Source organism: Helianthus annuus, chromosome 6 (assembly GCF_002127325.2).
Source record: "Helianthus annuus cultivar XRQ/B chromosome 6, HanXRQr2.0-SUNRISE, whole genome shotgun sequence".
Taxonomy (NCBI): Eukaryota; Viridiplantae; Streptophyta; class Magnoliopsida; order Asterales; family Asteraceae; genus Helianthus; species Helianthus annuus.
The window spans coordinates 100656149-100676890 of NC_035438.2; the positions used below are offsets into that span (position 1 = coordinate 100656149).

At 39.7% G+C, this 20742-nt stretch overlaps 1 protein-coding gene across 1 annotated transcript; it reads left to right on the plus strand.

The window, feature by feature from the left end:
* The first annotated feature begins 3867 nt into the window (after window positions 1-3867).
* Window positions 3868-4554, plus strand: LOC110876611. The gene has a single exon (XM_022124778.1). The coding sequence runs from the start codon at window positions 3868-3870 to the stop codon at window positions 4552-4554; it is 687 nt and encodes a 228-aa protein (XP_021980470.1).
* Window positions 4555-20742: the final 16188 nt, after the last annotated feature.

The window sequence follows — 20742 nt, forward strand, 5'->3', positions numbered from 1 at the left end:
CATTCAAGTGATTTCAAGCTTCCTATCATCAAAATCCCATCCAACAACTTACTTGGATCTTGGAATTTTCACAAACTTGAAATCTAAAATAAAATGGGTCTTGATACAAATAAAAATGGTATTGATATACATGTGTATATAACCGTACATATATACATGTGTGTATGAGTTTTTGAAGTTTGATTTCTTGATAAACACTTGTTTAGGATATTTGCTTGCATGTTTTAGTAACATTTAAGCTATAAAAAAACATGCTGAGTAACATTTTCAGCCAACTTCAACTGGCTGTAAACGGATCGTTATAAATCGAAAAACTGATTTTCTGAAGTCTAAATTATGTACCTTCAAAAAACGAATCAAATGACACTGGAATCATATTTTTTCGAGGTCGTTTACTATTTTTAAAGGTCCATTTTTGTACAACAGCGCAAGCTGCGTTTTTACTGCTGAAAAGGTGTGTTATGTTTTTCGTCATAACTTGAAATCTGTGTAGAATTAGCTCATGAAATTTATACTGTAGATGACCACTGATGTCGTTGTGATCCTCCAACTGGAATTTCATCAATCGGACTTACGATGAATATTAAATGAATTATTCTGTAGACTAAAGTCAGAAAGTAATGAATCTGATTGCAGTCCGGTAAATGATTTTTTATAAAATATTGTTAATAAATTGGACCCTGATATTTTTACACAATAATATTTAGTTTGCACAAAACATTCTGTAAAAATTTGGGAATTTTTAGAGTAAGTTAACTATTTTATTAAAATTCCCAAAAACAGCCCAATTTTGATATGATAGTGTGCTTTAGCCACTTGTACATAAGAATACATGTTGATTTAAAACTCAAGAAACGATAAAAAGTGATTGTATGACAAAAATGTTTTAGATCAGATTATAAACACTAGAAATAACATTATTTTGTATATTATAATGGCATGAAACTTTGTCATAGGTTTGATGGCTTTGCATGTTGTACATATAGCTTAGAAAGTGGTAAAATATGTGAAATTTGCATAATTTATATACTTTATGTGAGACCTGCACTATCATGAGTATAACCACTATTTTATTCAGTAAATAACATGGGTTATGTTAAAATATAAAGTCGTTCCGATTTGGGATGGTTAGGGTAATGTTTGATGCAAAACTATGCGGTAAAACGGTTAAAAATCGGCTTTTCGGATGATTTTTATAAAACTGTTTTAGATCAGTAACCAACCTGATATTTTTGATACAAAAATAAGTATTTTAACTTATATTAAGTTTACTTGGCATTTGGTTAGTCATACGTGACTTCCGACGCCCGAAAATGTTACCGAATCGCTAAAATAAGTATTTTCGACATACACTAGAATGGGTTGTTCATGGGTAAATTTTATGTGTCACAATGTGCTATGTGTTTTACAATATGTGTATGTTGACATGATAATACTTGACAAGATTATGTGTATTACGCTTTGGTACATGTATACAAATACACCAAAATAATCAAGAATAATAACTTCTCGAGAAATCTCAAAGTTATGTGGAAATTCTAAGTATCGGAGAAACTTATGTATTTTGTGGGTTTTTGATTATTAAATCATTCTTATTTAATTTAGGACAAATAAACAATTTGAGGGATTGTGTTAACATATAAAAACGCACCCAAAGGTGAGTACATAGTTCCCATATTTTACGTTTTCAAATGCTTTGGGGTGAAGCATAGTGCATAAACTTTACTTTCCGTTTTCATGACATTATACATTTTTGTTACATATTACATATAATACATTATTTCCAAGACATTTTATGGTATATTGACTTAGTATACCTAACATTTGGTTTCAAAGACATTTTATTGGCATATTGACTTAGTATGCCTATTACATGGTTTTACAAAGACATTTTCATGACATGCTTACATTAAAAGACATTTGGTATGACAAAGTAGTACATTCATTAACATTGATCACGCCGCTCGGTAGTACGTAATAGCGCTATAGGACTTGACAACTCCCGTTCCCGCTTTCTAGGTATTTCGTTAGGGGAATGACAGAATCCGAATACATTTTTGATAAATTCCTGATCCTGATAAGGGTTTATCCGACAGTCTCAAGGCTTGAGTGTATACGATAGACAAACCATATAAATGTTTATATCAATAAAAGCAATGGTTTTCAAAAGATAACTTTTGTTTTAAACTTTGGTTTATTCAAAGACTTTGTTTTGTACATGACATTTGATTACATAAGACATTTGTTTATACACGACATTGTGCATTTGGCTTGGGTAAATACTATTTATTCGCCATACAAGACATGGTTTATGCTGGACATTTGACATTTAACATTTGACATTGACATTTATACAAGACATTATTTTCATTTGGTTATTTACTTAACCATACATCATTCTTTTATATCATTTGATTTTCATATGATTTTATAAAAGAAAATATTTCATAAGGCTGACTATTTTTCGTTAAACATTTCTTTTAACTTTCAAAGTCATGAATCTTTAACACTAAACCTATGTTACTCACAGGCATTTTTATGCTGACGTATTTACTTTCACATATGTTTCAGGAGCGATTGTTTGATGTGAGCAAGCTTCACTTAGTGCGACTTGGAATCTAAAATCAAGAAAGTTATCATCTTTTATGTTATGTGTTTCGTTTGAACTAAGACAATGTAATAATTTAAGCTTGTAAAACTTAATTTTAATTATCATGTGTTTTGAAACAATAATTCTGCCACAGCACTCCACGAAGTTTCCGCCGCAGTTTCGTTGTTTTACGCGGTCGGGGTGTGACAGAAGAGTTGGTATCAGAGCTCATGGTTATAGGGAATTAGGTTATTAGTAAAAATTCTGACCTAGACTATAACCTTTCTAGGACCCTAACACAAGTTACCTTGTGTTTAGATCTTAAAACAATATTATCACCTATCCTTAGGTGATTATCAAAAACAAGTACACAAATCTCAGTTTCATTTGAAAATCGATCATCTATCCTTAGATGATTAGTTTTTAGGCTTTACGCCTTTAAAGTTTTCAAATCTCGTCAAAGTTTGGGTCTTAATAATGTGAACACGTGTAATCTAGAAGAGTGGGTGCCTGTACCTTGAGTTTTCTGTCTAAGGCTAGAATGTTCGTACAAATCCGCATAATCGGACCAGTCACTCTTACCTGGGAACTCTTGGGGTGAGTGTCCACTTATAGGCTAAAGCATGTCTTCATTATGCATTATATAGACCCATTTACTTTGATTAGTCACTGTGTTGTTTGTTTGTTTTAAGTAACGAACAAATGACCACCTTCCTTTGTTTTGTCGATGTTTTCAATACTGCTTGTGATTGTCCTATGTCAATCTCACACATTCCCCTGTGTTCCTTTTCTTTTAGATGCCTCCTCGACATGATCAAACTCAAGACGCCGCTATGGCAGCCTTGATCGATCAGCAAATCGCTGCTGTACTCCCGAACCTAGTAACTAAGTTAAACCAAGCGAACAACAACAACGCACCTGTTCCGTGCAACTTTAAGACTTTCAATTCGGCTAAACCGCTTCAGCTTACTGGGTCAGAAGGAGCAACTGGGCTCCTACACTGGTTCGAGAGTCTCGAAAGTACGTTTCGTCATGTTCAATGCCCGAATGAGCGAAAGGTTGAGTTCGCATCAAGTGTGTTTCAGAAAAGGGCGCTTACTTGGTGGAATGGTGTGATGAGGGACAGAGGTGCCAACGTGGCATTGGCTCAAACTTGGGAAGAGCTTCGCGCACTTATGATGACGGAGTTTTGTCCTCGTCAGACCGATACGAAGAACTGAGCCTGCTGTGTCCTACCATGGTCATGCCTTTGGACAAGGCGATTGAGAAGTACACAGATGGTCTTCCTAATCTTGTTCAGGATATTCACCGGCAGCAACCCTACCACGGTGAGACAAGCCATTGAGCTAGCTGTAACTTTGACTGAGTCTCAAGTCAAAAAGGGTAAACTCCACCGCAAGGGTGATAAGAAACCATCTGACATGACAGAGAAGAAGAAGGGAAAGAAAGCTGAAACCTCGAAGAAATCTAAGAAGTGTAAGGCTTCCCAAAACTTTGTAGTTACTACACAACCCAACCAGAACACTCAGAACCAGCCACCACAACCACCTGCCAAGAAACAGTATGTTGGTACTACACCTCTTTGTAATAAGTGCAATTGTCATCATCAACCACATCTTCAGTGTCGTCTTTGCAAAAACTGTGGAAGATATGGCCATTTGGCTATCACATGTCGCTCTCCTCCTGCTCCGAATCAAGCGGCACAAAACCTTGCCCAACAGCCAACAAATCCTGCACGACCTCCTTTTCCACCTGGGTCTTGCTACAATTGTGGAGATCTGACTCACTACAGGAACAAATGCCCAAAGTTGGCTAATGCGAACCCGGCTCGTGGACAAGTATACAACATCAATGCCAATGAAGCGCGTGCCGACAATGAGGTGGTCAACGGTACGTTCTATGTTAACAACCAACTTGCTTCTATTCTTTTGATTCGGGTGCCGACAAGAGTTGTGTATCCCTAGCTTTTGAACCTTTGCTTGCAAAGCCTAGAACAAAACTAGGAAAACCCTTGACATTAGAGTTAGCCAGTGGTGAATCCTTTGTACTTGATTCCGTCATTCGAAATTGCCAGTTAAACCTTAACGATCATCTTTTTTCCCATTGACCTCACGCCAATGCAACATGGGAGTTTCGACGTTATAGTAGGGATGGATTGGTTGGCCAAATACCATGCAGAAGTGGTTTGTTTTGACAAGATTGTTCGTGTACCTCTTTCGTCTGGTGAAGTCCTAGAAGTTCGTGGAGAAAAACCCACTAGTAGCCTTAAACTAATGTCTAGCACCCAAGCTCAGAGATACCTACGAAAGAATTATGTGGCTTTCTTGGCGCATGTCGTAGAGGAGAAAGACAAGGGTAAAACTGTTCAAGACATCCCTGTCATTCGGGATTATCCTGAGGTTTTTCCTGAAGACTTACCTGGTTTACCCCCAGCATGTTAAATCGAGTTCCGTATTGACCTTGTACCTGGTGCTAACCCGGTTGCTAAATCTCCATACCGTCTTGCACCATCTGAGATGCAAGAGTTATCGAAGCAGCTGCAGGAGTTATCGGACAAAGGATTTATTCATCCAAGCTTTTCCCCTTGGGGCGCGCCTGTTCTTTTTGTGACGAAGAAGGATGGATCTTTCCGAATGTGTATCGATTACTGTGAGCTTAACAAACTCACCATCAAAAATCGATATCCCCTACCTCGCATTGATGATCTCTTTGATCAGCTTCAGGGTGCTACCTGCTTTTCGAAGATTGATCTACGTTCTGGATATCATCAGCTTCGCGTATCCGAAGAAGACATCCCCAAGACTGCTTTGGTCACACGATACGGCCACTATGAGTTTACTGTTATGCCTTTCGGTTTAACGAATGCTCCTGCCGTCTTCATGGATTTGATGAATAGGGTTTGTAAGCCTTATTTAGATAAGTTCATCATCGTCTTCATTGATGACATTTTGATTTATTCCAAGACATGAGCTGACCACGAACAACATCTCCGTCTAACAATGGAACTCCTAAAGAAGGAACAACTTTTCGCTAAATTCTCCAAGTGTGAATTTTGGCTTAGGGAAGTTCAATTTTTGGGATATATTGTTAACGAACAAGGTATACATGTAATCCCGCCAAAATCAGTGCGATTAAAGATTGGGATACACCTACTACTCCTACCAAAGTTCGTTCATTTCTGGGTCTCGCGGGTTATTACCGCCGCTTTATTGCAAACTTCTCCAAGATTGCGGTTCCTCTCACCGCCTTAACTCAAAAGAATAAACCTTTTGAGTGGGGACCCAAACAAGAAGAAGCTTTTCAGACTTTGAAACATAAACTCTGCGACGCTCCTGTGTTGTCTTTACCTGAGGGAAACGACGACTTTGTCGTATATTGTGACGCATCGAATCTAGGCCTTGGTTGCGTTCTCATGCAAAGGAACAAAGTCATAGCCATTGCGTCAAGACAATTGAAAATCCATGAGAAAAACTACACGACTCATGATCTTGAGTTAGGCGTTGTGGTTTTTGCTCTCAAAAATTGGAGACACTACCTTTACGGAACAAAATGTGTGGTTTTCACAGACCACAAAAGTCTCCAACACGTCTTCAACTAGAAAGAACTAAACATGAGGCAACGACGTTGGGTAGAACTTCTAAACGACTACGACTGCGAGATTCGCTACCATCCTGGTAAGGCGAATGTCGTAGCCGATGCGTTAAGTCGAAAAGAAAGAGTCAAGCTTCATTGTGTTCGAGTTCGATTTGATGTTCAAACCCGCATCATTCAAGCTCAACATACTTGTGTTACACAAGGCATGATGGGTAAAGAACTACCGTGTCACATTAAACCTGAGCTTGAATTGAGAAACTTTGGGATATTCTATTTCATGAGTCGTTTGTGGGTCCCAAGTATAGACAATCTTTGCACCTTGCTTATGGATGAAGCTCATAAGTCTCGTTATTCAATTCATCCTGGTGCAGACAAAATGTATAAGGATCTTCGAACCCAGTATTGGTGGCTGGGAATGAAGAAAGACATTGCCTTATATGTATCCAAATGCCTTACTTGTCTGAAGGTTAAAGCAGAACATCAACATCCCTCTGGATTATTGGAACAACCAGAGATTCTGGTTTGGAAATGGGAAAACATTTCTATGGATCTCATTACCAAACTACCGCGCTCTAAGAAAGGTCATGATGCCATTTGGGTCGTAGTTGATCGTTTGACAAAATTTGCTCACTTCTTGCCAATCCGTGAGGATTTCTCTGCTGAAAAGCTTGCTAAGATCTATGTGGATGAAATTGTATCCCGACATGGTGTTCCTTTGAACATCATATCAGACCGAGACGCTCGATTCTCATCTCACTTTTGGAGAACCATGCAATCTGCTATGGGAACCCAACTCAATTTGAGCACAGCTTATCATCCTCAAACGGATGGACAATCTAAAAGAACAATCCAGACATTGGAGGATATGCTTAGAGCTTGTGTGATCGATTTTGGTGGCAGTTAGGATTCGCATCTTCCATTGATCGAATTCTCCTACAATAATAGTTATCACTCCAGCATCAACATGGCTCCTTTCGAAGCTTTATACGGTCGAAAATGTCGTTCGCCGGTCTGCTGGAATGAGATTGGTGAAGCTCAGCTCACTGGACCTGAACTCATTCTAGAGACTACAGACAAAGTCAAGAAAATTCGCGACAACCTCTTAACAGCTAGAAGCCGTCAAAGAAGTTACGCGGATAGACGACGCAAGCCTTTGGAATTCCAAGTCGGTGATCTCGTCCTACTCAAGGTATCTCCTTGGAAAGGGGTAATCAGATTTGGGAAGAAAGGAAAACTTGCACCAAGATATGTTGGACCATTCAAGATCGTTGAAAGAATCGGAAAAGTAGCCTACAGACTTGAGCTGCCTCCTGAACTTGGAAATGTTCATCCAACTTTCCACGTGTCCAATCTGAGAAAGTGTTTGGCTGATGATGTTGGGATCTAAGGGCTGTCTGTGATTGTGTTTGTTTGCATAAAACGAATAAGTGCAGCGGAAATGAGTAGCAAACTTTGTAAACACAACCAAAGGGAAAATAGTTTTTCATAAACAATTGATTCTCATTAGTCGAAGGATTCAAATCAAAAGATTACATACATGTTTACATACTAAACTCCCCCTCAGCCTGATACTCCCCGGTTGATCGTACAAGATGAAAGGAGATGAGCAAAAGCTCTAAGCTCAAATAGAATAGTACAGATACTGCTCTATTTATAGTGCAGATCAAACACTGAGAATCAAAGCTGACGTCACCATGAAAGTGACATCTAACCTCCTAACAAACTCTAACCTCTGGTCTATACAGACACTGCTTGTGTTAACTACTGCTAATACATTCTATTACAAACAGACTTTAGAACAACTGCTGCAACCTTCTACTGCTGTGAACCCAACAGCACTTGTCCGGATCAGCAGTGCTTGACTCAAGGCAGTAGATTGAATTAGCATACCTTTAGTCTTCATCAGATCTTTAGTTGAGCAGTAGTTATTGGTCAGCAGTTAGTAAGATCAGCAGATAGGAGGTCATCAGTTGTTGTAATCACTTTCAAGGGGAGAGATATGTATATCAGCATCTGCTTATTCTGGATCCACTGTGCTGATCCAGTTTTGGCTTTACATTATCTGTTCCTCTGATAGGGTTCAATCCCAACAGATGAAAACCTCCACATCCCCCTTGAGGAAATTCGTGTCAATAACACGATCACTTCGTCGAGAAACCTGTGGAAATATTGGACCGTCAGGTCAAGAAACTCAAGCGCAAGCGCATTCGGATAGTCAAAGTTCGCTGGGAGTCTAAACGTGGCCCAGAGTTTGCTTGGGAACGAGAGGATCAAATGAAGGCGAAATATCCACACCTTTTCCCACAAGTTTCCTCTAATTAAATTTCGGGACGAAATTTCCAAAAGTAGGGGAGACTGTGACATCTGTGTAATTTTAACCCTTGTACTGTTCCGAACAACTTAGTATTTAATAAAATATGGTGTTTTAATTTCAATATTTGTTTAATTATTTGTGACATTAGTACGTTTTCAATCATTGTTCAATTCTGAACTCTCAAACCTGTTCTGGAAGTGAAATCATAAACCGTTGCGTAAACATAATCAGTTTAACGCGAAGTACACTCCGGAACTATGACATAAGCCAAACATGCCCTAAATACCCTTTACATAACTTAGAAATAAGTTTCGAAGGATTCGGTATGGCAAAAACATGTTTATTCGAACTAAAGAACTATTTATGACAAAACTGCGAAACGAACGTTGGTGACCGCCCGGATAATATTTAAATCCCAAAAATATTCTGTTATGATTAAAATTTTATTTTTAATCAGGTTCGTGTTGAAAATAAATCAAAACGCTTAAAAACGTTATTTTTCAAACTTAAACGCGTACCGCGTGTTTCTGCGCAACACAGTGCTTATAGTGCGCAACACAGCGCTTAAAAACGTTATTTTTCAAACTTAAACGCAGCCAGTCTCGGCAACTGAAATGTATTTCAGTAATATTTTGGCGAATTTATTTTTATAGAATAATAAAAATAATTTAGAACGCCATAAACCGGGATTTAAACGCTAGATAAAATACCCGGTATCCAGTTAAACACCTGTTTTAACTAATTTACCATCAAAATTACACACGGACCCCCTCCCCCTTCTAATTTTCGGTCATATATTGGGTGGCCCCTGTAGGATCGTGTTCTGACCCAAATGAGTCGTTCAGAGGTGTTCAACTTCGTTTCAGGTGCGGAATAACAAGAAACAGAGGTAGAAACAGCTGATTCTTCACTAAAATTGCTAATTGTATTGATTAACACTTGATTACACGCAGTTCTTCACACCGGCAGCACTTCGGTATGGAGTACAAGACAATCCTTATGATTTCGCTCATGGAACCCCTATATATAGGGCTGATAGTTTCGCTCCAATGAACATGACACAAGAGCGGAACCCCTTCAAGACCACATAAGCGAAACCTGACCATGACACATAAGCGAAATCACTCCCTATGACCATAAGAGCGAAATCAGCTCACTAAACACACTACTCTTCCTATTTTCTCGTAAAACATGCCCTAATCTATACAATATAATGCAAGACTCGATACAAGACGAAGTCGACAGATGTAGTACACCAACAGACTCCCCCTCAGATGTTGATGAGTCGACTATCGAGTCACGACAATGCTGTGTCTTCACTTCTTCAGTCTTGATCAGTCTCTGGGCTTTTCTCCCTCTCTTTCTTCATCAACAGACTCCTCTTTAACAATATCTGCTTGAATATCTTCAGACTCCCCCTCTCGATTTGCTGGCATTTCTTTGTTCTTCAGCAACATCAGATACAGGATCGTTGTCTGGCTTTTCATGTTCCAAGATTGAAACCTGGCTCTAACTACAAAGTCTTCAATTTCCAGGATCGAAACTTGGCTAAACCTGCATATTCTTAACCCATAAGTAAGATTTTAACAATTTAAGTATAAATGAATGCACCAACTCTCTGAAATAATCAGACGACTCCCTCTCTAAACATACACCAACAATCACTCTTCCTCAGATCACACACACATGATGAACCACTTGTTGAGTTAGAAAACATATTTTGACAGTCAAAACACACTCCCCCTCACAACAATGTCATCATGTTTAGCACTCAGAATTTTGAAAATCAGCTTTCCAACATCAGTTGTCGAAAATCCTTTTGACTTTTTCAAAAGTTTATGCTAAAACACAACCAAAATCTTTTTGGATTTTCTGAAAGAAAATAAATGACACCACTTGTAAAGACAAAGACTGACACCAATTGTAGAAACAATAGAATGCAGAATTGAAATGTTTATAAACAATATTTTTGTGAGTTTGTGCAAGAGGATCATATCAGTTTATGAGACATGTCACTAACACCGTTAAGCTGCATTACATTTTAAGTTCTAAACAATTCACCTAGATTGTCAGTATATTTGTCCACTTAAATTTTCACACAAATTCCAACTGCTTCGAGATACGAATTAATGTTTTAAGCACTTAAACTTATTCGTGTGTCCTACTTCTTGAATATACTCCCGTATCCAGATCCCAATATTCAGTCTTACAGGTGAGTATACCACAGATGATATCTGTCAGGGTTAGATTGCGAGGGCCGTGAGAGCTCAGGTCGATACTTCCGTATACGCAAAGAGATGACGGCTTCGACTTTTGGTGTGTCCCCTTTAGAGGATCTTTTTGTTTTCAACAGCAGCGACTATCAATTTTATTGTTTCATCAGCTTGCTGAGGGCGAAGCTATGTTTCAAGCTTTTACGGAAAGCATTATCCGGGGACTAGGTCAGTACTTCCATATAGCAGAAGTCCCGGGATAATACCCCAGATATCATTGAGCATAAAGACCTAGTATCTCAGAATAAGGGACCTTCAAACAAGATTTCAGGGGTTACCTATATATCCAAGAAGTTGTTAACCCACAGAACAAGCAAGTTTGAAATTTAATGTTTATATCTCGTCACAATCTACTAAATATGTAAAAATCTACTGGCACATCCCCAGTGAGATTGTTTATCACATTTTAACTTTTCAAATCTTTAGCATGTTGTGACAGTCCACTGATGTACTATCATTTCCTCTTTTACACAACAAAACTCGCTTTTGATTTTTCAATGTTTTTGTATGTTTTCAAATTTTCTAATGTTTTTGGATTTTCTGAAATTTTCTACTCCCCCTAAAATGCAAACACATTAAAGAAAAAATTGAAAACAACTAAACTCTAGACCTGTTTGAACACAAAATTCAAAACAAACTGTACAAAAACTTGACAACTGACATCGAATTGCATCAATTCGCCATCCACTAGCGCATAAACAATCAGAACTCCCCCTTTCACAAACCATTTTCTCATTTAGATTTCAAAACACTTAAGTTTATTTTAATCAAAATGATTTTTCCGGATAATGAATTTGTATTAACCATTTGAAGGTTTACCACTTGTAAAATACGGGGATATGGGTCATCATTTTGTCAGTTATTATGTTATTAGTAAATCAAGTACAACTTAATGTCCCTGATTTACCGTTTTGCAATTAAGCAATCTCCGTACCACTTGTAAAGAATAACCACTTGTAAAATCACAAATAATACCACTTGGAGGTATATCTGAACAATTACCAACTGTAGGAATGTTACGTCTACATTTTACCAATCAGGATGCTGATTCCTGCTTCACACTTACCAACCTGGAAGCTCCGGCGTAATCCTTTCACCTGTAAAATTCAAATATTATCAAAAACATTCAACTTCATCAAACATGAATGATGCTGATTCCTGATCCATGATATAAACTTGGGATCTCCGGCAAAGTCCTAAGACTTTAAGGGAAACAAACTTCCATCCAAGTCTTCTCAGACTTGATGGCTTTAAATTCTTGCGCAGTAGGTTGTATGTTGCCTTTTTAGTAGCATAAAAATCTTTAACCCCCTTTGCTTTCCCATTTAGCATTTTCCCGAATATTTTCTTTACACTTCCATTAAATGTTTTCTCGACATCAAACTTAGTTTCCTCGTTATAAAATTGATTCGAGATGTCAACCTTTCCAATCTTCTTTTTAACCTCTTCAAATTTCAGTGATGGAAACTCTTCATCATTCACTGAAATTTTCACCTCACCTTGTGGCTCTTCTGGCTTTGTGGAACCAGATTCATCGCCGACATTCACATCAACTTTCTTAACAACCCACATTTGGTTGTCATTCTCTTTCTTTTTATAAAAATTCTTTTTAGAACACTCACCAACCTCATACGTTGAATTTTCAAAAATTTTAAGTCTGTCGGTTGGTGGTTCAACATCAACAACCTTTTCTTTCAATTTCTGAGAAACTCCCTGTTTTGTTTTGACATTTTTCTGACAGTTCCATGCAATATGACCAACTTCATTGCATCTGTAACAGGTTCGAGTTTCCTTTAGATATGACACTTCAGATCTATTCTTCTTATTTTCAGCAAGAAACTCCTGGTTTGACTATCTCCAGAACGGTTTCTTCTGTTCCTCTTCTGAACTTCCACCTGACACAAATTCTGTTTTTGTTTTAGAATTTTTCACATTTTTATGATTTTCTGGAGGAATAAAACCAAGTCCTTTCTTTTTGTAGCTACGATTTTGGTTTGGTTTCTTTTGAGAACCCGAACCAGAAGTGTAACCCTTTTTCTTGTTTAGACGTTGTTGAACTCTTGAAGTGTACTTTTTAGGTTTTCCAGTAAGATTTAAATCTTTTATTTCAGAAATATTAATTTCTGTCATTTTGAAAACCTTTTTGATCATGTCAAAACGAACACTTCTTATTGGAAACTCTTTATCAGAGTATAATTTGTCCGAATCATTTAAAGTGTATGCTACTTCAAATGTTTCATCATCCAAATTTGCTTTCGATAACAAAAATTCTTTACTGTAAGACCATTTGACCGACGATTTTGGACTGTTGACTGACGAATTTGACCCTTCAGACTCAGACTTTGACTCGGACTCCTCATCAGTATCCAACACCTGATCGACCACCTTTTTGATTAACTCAGACTCATGATCAGTGTCAGACGAGGTAAACGTGACGTCAATGTTTTCTGGTAATTCATCATTTGTGTCGGTTTTTAGCTTTATATTAACTGCTTTTTCAAGTTGCTCCTCGTTTGGTTTTCTATGTGAATATCCTTCCCAAATCGGAGGCGGACACTTGTTATAGCTAACAGTCGGTTTCTTACCACTATCTTTCTTTTTCTTCGGCTTCTCGTCTTGAAAAGCTTCTATACCTGCAACAGTTGGGTAAATATGATCAATGAGATAATCAAAATTAGAATAACTTTGTAACAAGCGTCTAATTCTCTCATTCTCAATCTTCTCTGTCTCCAAGTCTTGCTTCCACTTAGCACTCTCTTCGATGTAAAAATTGATTGCTTTTTTGCTTTGTCATCATCACAGCATTCATCATCGTCAGTGCTTGTTCTCTTTCTGAATTTGTCTTTTGTAGACCAGTTACTGTTTTGTTCAAGACATCGTAAGATTCTTTCACGTAATTGAGGTTGAACAGTAACTGCTCCTTCTTTTTCTCATATTCAGCAATTATCTCGTCTTTTGCTGCACATCCCTTGCATGCTTCCAAACACTTCATGCAAAGCTTGACAACTTCAACAATCTTCTCAACTTCGATTGTTTTCACCACTTCTACCACTTTTTCTATCTCAACCACCTTTTCATCTTCAGCAATCTTCTCAGCAACACTTTCAACTTTTACATTCTGAACAACATCTTCAGTATTCATTTGTTGTTGTTCTTTAGCAGCTCGTTTCTCCTTCAATTTCTCCATGCGATCTGCAAAATATAAATGAAAACTTTCAAGAGAAAGATGAGATTTAGCAATATTGATATGTTTCTCTTCCTCATCATCACTACTGCTATCAACTGGTGATTAATTCAGAATCAGCATCTGATACACCAGAATCAGACGGTGTTTGATCAAATACAACTTCTTTTTCTAAAGTAATATCATTTTGCACACTCTCATCTGCACTCTGTGAACTTTTATCAAATCTTTCTGAACTTTCATCAGAAACAACAGACTCTTCATCCACACTCTTCACAGTCACTCCGATAGACTTCATCCACGTGGCAAACATGTATGGTTCTCTCACAATCTTAGCAATAAAAGCTTTGAAATCACCCTTTTCATCAACAAACATATCCCAGCTGAAACCTTCAAGTAGTTGTTCATCATCTTGATCAACTAAACAAACTTTGCTATCAGGAGATATGTAGTTGCTCCAGTTGAAGTCTACTAAACATGCTCTCTTGGAATCCTCAATCTTTCTACCATGAGCCGTCTGTGAGTCTTGTGATTGACCAACCTGCTGATAAATGGCTTTCCGGTAGTAATCGTCTTTTCCGAACGGATTCTGAGCACCACTAGCTTCCCTGTTCTTGCACTCTTGTTTGAAATGGTCTTTCTCCCTACATCGAAAACAAGTAACTTTAGATTTATCAAAACCTAAAGTAGATACATGAGCATCGAGAAAGTCATTTCTCTCGGTAATTGTCTTGAACTTTTCAGCACGCCTAAGAACACTCGCTAGACACCATTTGATATCCATCAATTCCATCTCTTCAGCGTCTATTTGATCGTAATCCTCCTTTGTTAGCATATGATTTCCGATCCGACCAGCAACAATACCTTCATATGATAACAACACAGAACCGAGTAGAGCCATGTGGTCTTTTGCAGTTTCCTCAGAAAAACTTTGACCTTCAGGAAGATTTAGAGCGATGTTGCACTGAATCACGTAACCATTTCCTGTCTTTGTGCCTTGAGACTGAAAGCTTGTATTTGACTCTTTAGGATTGACACTTGGAAATGATGAGAATCCACTGCTGCTTTTGTTAGAACTCTGATCAACTTTTTCTGTTGAATCCCCAGCACTGAATGCAGTTTGGATTTTCGGACTTCTCTCGGCTTCTGGAACCGGAATACTACCTTTATAGTACATCTTCACATCCTGTTGACCACTTGGACTATTCATCCTAGCAATCTTCTGTTGTTCCAGATCCTGACTCTTGATCTTTTCAATAAACTGAGATATAGTCAACCCATCATAAACACCAGTATTCTTCAGAATCATCAAATATGTTCCCCATTCTTTATGCGGTAACGCATCAGCAAGTTTGTCTACCCACTCTTCACGATCTTTGGTAATACTCAACATCGACATTGATCGCACTAAGTGGCAGTAACGTTCTATCAGCTTCTTCGTATCTTCTCCCGGTAAGCTACTGAACAGATCAAACTCTTTCTTTAGCAACGTCTTCTTGCTTTTAATCATATTCTCGCTACCCTCAAATTTGACTTTAAGTGCATCCCAGATTGATTTTGCAGTTTTGTCATGCTGAAGTAATATGAATATATCTTCTTTGATTGCTTGTTGTAACAAACTGATCATCATCTTTTCGGCTTTATACATGACCCGTTCCTGATCCGTAAACTCTGATAACTCTTTAAGAACCTGTAAATCTGTTCGAGGCAATACATATTTCTTCAATATACATTCCCAAGACCTAAGATGATTTGCCTGAACCCAGTTCTCGAATCTGTCTTTCCACCCGTAGTATTCTTCAATACTCATCAATTTCGGGGGCTTTTGGGTGGTTCCCGTCTCATTTTCCAAACTCATAGCTTGAGCAATAGCAGCTGGACCAGACGGTGTTGCAAACGCGTTATAGAACTCGGTATCCATGATGACTTAGCACGTTTTTCAAGATCAGTGACAAATAAGTGAAATCAGGTGTTCAGATGTTCACAAGAGCGAAATCTGATGTACAAAAGAGCGAAACCCTCTCCTAATGTCCATAAAAGCAAAACCCAGTACGAAGGTAATTTGGTCCATTTTTGTGACACCCCGTTGAAACGCTTTCACTTACGCTAGCTTGACAGTGGCTGCCTTAACTTTCGGGACGAAAGTTCCTAAAACTTGGGGATAATGTGACACTTCGGGTTTTCCCGGACAACCATTTCTGTAATTGATCAACTTGTATTTATATTTATATATTATTATTAAATGAAAATCGGTGATTTATCGTTACGTGTTCATTGTTGAGAAGGTGTACGTATATATGTATTTATATATATATATATATATATATATGTATAAGTGTGTATGTGAGACGAGCCGAGACCCGACTCGAGACCGCTTGGTCTCGAGTGAACAGCAAGTGTTGGGCCGGTTAGGGCCTTGCGACCGAGAACCCAACCCGGAAACCCCTAAGCCCACTCGTGACATTATATAAACCGACCCTCCCCTCCCTTAATCATTTTTACAACACACCTCTCACACTCACCCTCCTACTCTCTCCTCATTTCTCCTTCACTAAAACCCTAGCACAACCCCACAACCGGCTGCAAGAACACTTTCGGATCGGCTCAAATTCATCACCCGGGACTCCACCTCATTGTTTTCTTGCACACCCTTTGAGTACACTATAACCGGTTAGTGGTTTTAGCTCTTTTCTAGATGTTCATGTGTTAATAATGTCACTAGGATGAATATATATTATGTGTTACTATGATTCTTGTGTATGGATGATGATTGTTTGCCATGTTTTGTGTGAATCAAAATGTGTGAAATGGATAACCGGTTAGCATGTTTATGTTTCAGAATGTTTAGATAGAATGGATATTCATGATTGTGGTGGATTAAATATAATATGTCTCGGATTAAATTGTTTACATGTTATATGATGATGGTTATTGATGCTTGTTGTCTGGATGATGTTACGAGTAGGATTGGAGGGTTTTTATGCATGATCTCGGGGTTGGTTTGCTGATAAATGGGGTTGATTGTTCATAAGAAATTTCTTGAATATGTTTGAATATGGTAAGAACATGTATGAATGTCCTTGAAATATTTTGAATATGCCTTGTTTGATCTGTTTTAGACATAATTTAGACAAGAAAACATGTTTAGTGGGGATAGTACACTGTTACATGAAAATGCAATTCTATTGGCCAGTACATTGTAGGTTCTAGAAGGTTTGCTGCACGTAATCACGGTTGCGAGTCGTAACCTTTGGTTGCGACTCGAGACCACATCAAGTCTTGTCGAGATCTCCCGGTTGTGAGTCGCAATCAACGCGTATCGAATCCGGTTGCGAGTCGTAACCACTGCTGCTAAGTCGAAACCGCCGGTTGCGAGTCGGAACCCCTGGTTGCGAGTCGTAACCAAAACGTGATAAACCGAGACCTCGGTTGCGAGTCGTAACCTCGGTTGCGAGTCGCAACCACCCTTGTCTCGACTGGGCTATTTTGGTGTTATTGGGCTTTGACTGTTGGGCTTTCTGTTGACTAGGCTACGTGTTGTTGCTGCTGATTGTATGTTTAGGGCTGGCCCAATAACCCAACTGTTTGTGTATTCGCATGATATATGTGTTTGCTATATGTGTTTGCCATACGTGTTCGCTATGTGTTTACTTGTACCCAACTTGACCCATACTTGGTAACCATGCTAGGACGTGGTGACCAACATACTTGACCGGGTAAAATAATCTACCGAGCAACCCAAGGTGAGTTCACAACTTAAAAGCATGCGTCCCGGTGGTTTGGGACACGAGACTAAAACAACCCTATCCCCTTGAAAAGGGGATACCAATTACATTCCTTCCCTAGTTACTGGGAACAAACTTACTTTTCCTTCCCTTGTCATTGGGAAACCTTTTAGTTAATTACTGTTTATACGGAATGCAACCAAACGGCACTAAACGCAACTCTATCACTCAAGTCCCTACTACATAATACCGATTAGTCGCCGGGGCCAGGCGAACGGGTTATTAGTTGATAGCGCTATTTAGGTTTTACCAACCTCACACCGTGCCATGGTATGGGATCGGTCGTGAACTAATGTACTCAGGCACCCGTCAATGATGATAGAACATTGACATCGGGGCATCCTGCGGAAACGCAAACGGTTACCTAGTGTTCGGTATTGGAAAAACAGTTTAGTCGCTTACTTTTGGGGTAGCTCCCCATGGCATGTATAAACGGATAAATTAACTGGTGAAACAAGTTTTTGGTAATTAAAACTGGACAACTAGTGAACTCACTCAGCATTATTGTTGACTCCCTTACTGCGTGCTTTGCAGGTGGCCAGTGACTGGAGCAGCTGCTTGGGATGTGTAGTGGTCGTCTGCCCGTGTGTTGGGCATTTATCATGCTTACCTTATGAACATTGTTTAAAACTGTTTATTTATGCTTCCGCTACTTATTACCGTTTGAACTTGAAACCTTAAACTCTGAACTTGATATTTGCTAATCTTATGGTTAGTAAGTATTACTTATTGTTATCAATTTAATTAGTCAGTATAATTGGTGGCTGGATCCTGGTCAGTCACGCCCTCGAAGCGGGTGTTATCCGCAGGTGAAATTTGGGGGTGTGACAGATTGGTATCAGAGCCATTGGTTATAGTGAACTTGGTTTTAAAAAGGGGAAAATCTTTTTGAGGAAAAACCAGACTATAACCCGTGACTCATGACGACACTACACTCCAAGTGCAAGGCTCGACTTATCTGACCTCATAGCTCGGACCCATATTTACTTGCTTAATTGTCTTATGCTTTCTGCTTTACTATACGTACTAGTTTGCCTGATTAGATAGATACGTCTCCTCTCTTCTATCTCATTCTCGCTATGTTACGACACCACACTCATACTATGTTTTCTGGTTATGAAGACAATGAGTGGACGCGGACGAGGAAACGTCAACATGACCCAGGCTCAGTTCACTAACCTGCTCAACACAGTGGCTGCAGCTTTCGCAGCTCACCCTATAGGTAAGCTCGTTGTTTTGGGATGTTTAGATCCTACCGCCACATCGTCTTTTCGCCTCTAAACCTATTCCGCTTCACTCCTCACAACAGGTCAGCCTGCGCCTGTGCAACCACGTGTTTGTACCTTCAAGACCTTCATGGATTGCAAGCCTCTCCCATTCAGTGGCACTGAGGGTGCCATAGGTCTCCTGCACTGGATCGAGAAGGTCGAAGCTGTCTTCGCTGTCTGCGAGTGTCCCCCTGCTAATTGGGTGAAGTTTGCTACTGGTACCCTTGAGGGTAGTGCGCTTTCGTTGTGGAAGGCGCAAATTCAAATGCTTGGTTTGGAGACTGCAAACGCTACTGCATGGGAAGATTTCAAGGATATGATCAAGGAAGAGTACTGTCACAGGGATGACATCCACAAACTCGAGGACGAGTACTATGAACTCAAGATGGTTGGGTCAGAGATTGAGACCTACACCAAGCTATCCAACGACTATGCTGCTCTTTGTCCAAACATGTCCCGACCCATGTACCGAAGGATCGAATTGTACATCAAGGGCTTAGTCCCAGAAATCAGGAGCCACGTAACCTCGGCCAACCTCACTGCCATACAGCCCGTGGTTCGTCTTGCCCACAAACTCACCAACCAGGCTGTGGAGGAGGGCAGGTTGCCCAAAAGGATCAGTGCTGCGGAAGGAACTTCTAGTGATGGTAAACGAAAGTGGGATGGAAATCAGGGCAAGGATGCTAACTCTACTCAGGCCCCAGCTCAGCAAAGGAAAACTGACAACAACAAGGGCACTCAGCAACAGGGTGGCTACCGGGGAAGCTACCCTAAGTGCAACAAGTGTAACAGGCACCACAATGGGGCATGCAACAAGGGTCAGTGTCAGAGATGCCACAAGATGGGGCACGAAGCCAAGGATTGTAGGAGTCAGTTCCCAGCAAGGCAGAATCAGCAACAACCCCAACAGCAACAGCAGCAGGGAAATAACCGAGCATGTTTTAAATGTGGGGCAACAGGGCACATGCGAAAGGATTGCCCTGAACTGAATCAGAATCGCAACAACAATCAGGGAGCTGGGAACAATGAGCAAAACAACAATGCTGGGAATGCAAGGGGAAGAGCTTTCGTGATTGGAGCTGGAGAAGCAAGGAACGACCCCAACGTCGTGGCGGGTAAGTTCCTACTTGATGATCGTTATGTTTCTGTGTTATTTGATTCCGGTGCCGATGCCAGTTACGTATCCCTTCGCATTAGTAAGAAACTTAAGCACCCGCCTGCATTATTAAGTTCTAAGCACGTCGTCGAGATAGCTAATGGTAAGAACATCGAGGCCACGCACGTGATCCATGACTGCACGCTAGAATTGTCTGGCCACACGTTTAGTATCGATCTTTTCCCCGTCAAACTTGGAAGCTTCGACGTCGTCATCGGTATGGATTGGTTATCCAAACATCGCGCTGAGATCCTCTGTCAAGAGAAAGCGGTTCGTATACCTCGTCGTTCTGGCCAACCCCTCATCGTTCAAGGCAACAAAGGTGGAGAAGTCACAGGCATTATCTCGCTCCTGAAAGCCCAGAAGTGTTTACAAAAAGGGCACACCGCAATCCTAGCACTTGTCACCAATACTCACGAAAAGGAAAAGAGGATTGAAGATTTTCCTGTAGTACGTGACTACCCCGAGGTATTTCCTGAGGAACTACCTGGACTCCCTCCCCACCGCCAGGTCGAATTCCAAATCGAGCTAGCTCCCGGGGCAGCACCCATAGCTCGTGCACCGTACCGTGTAGCCCC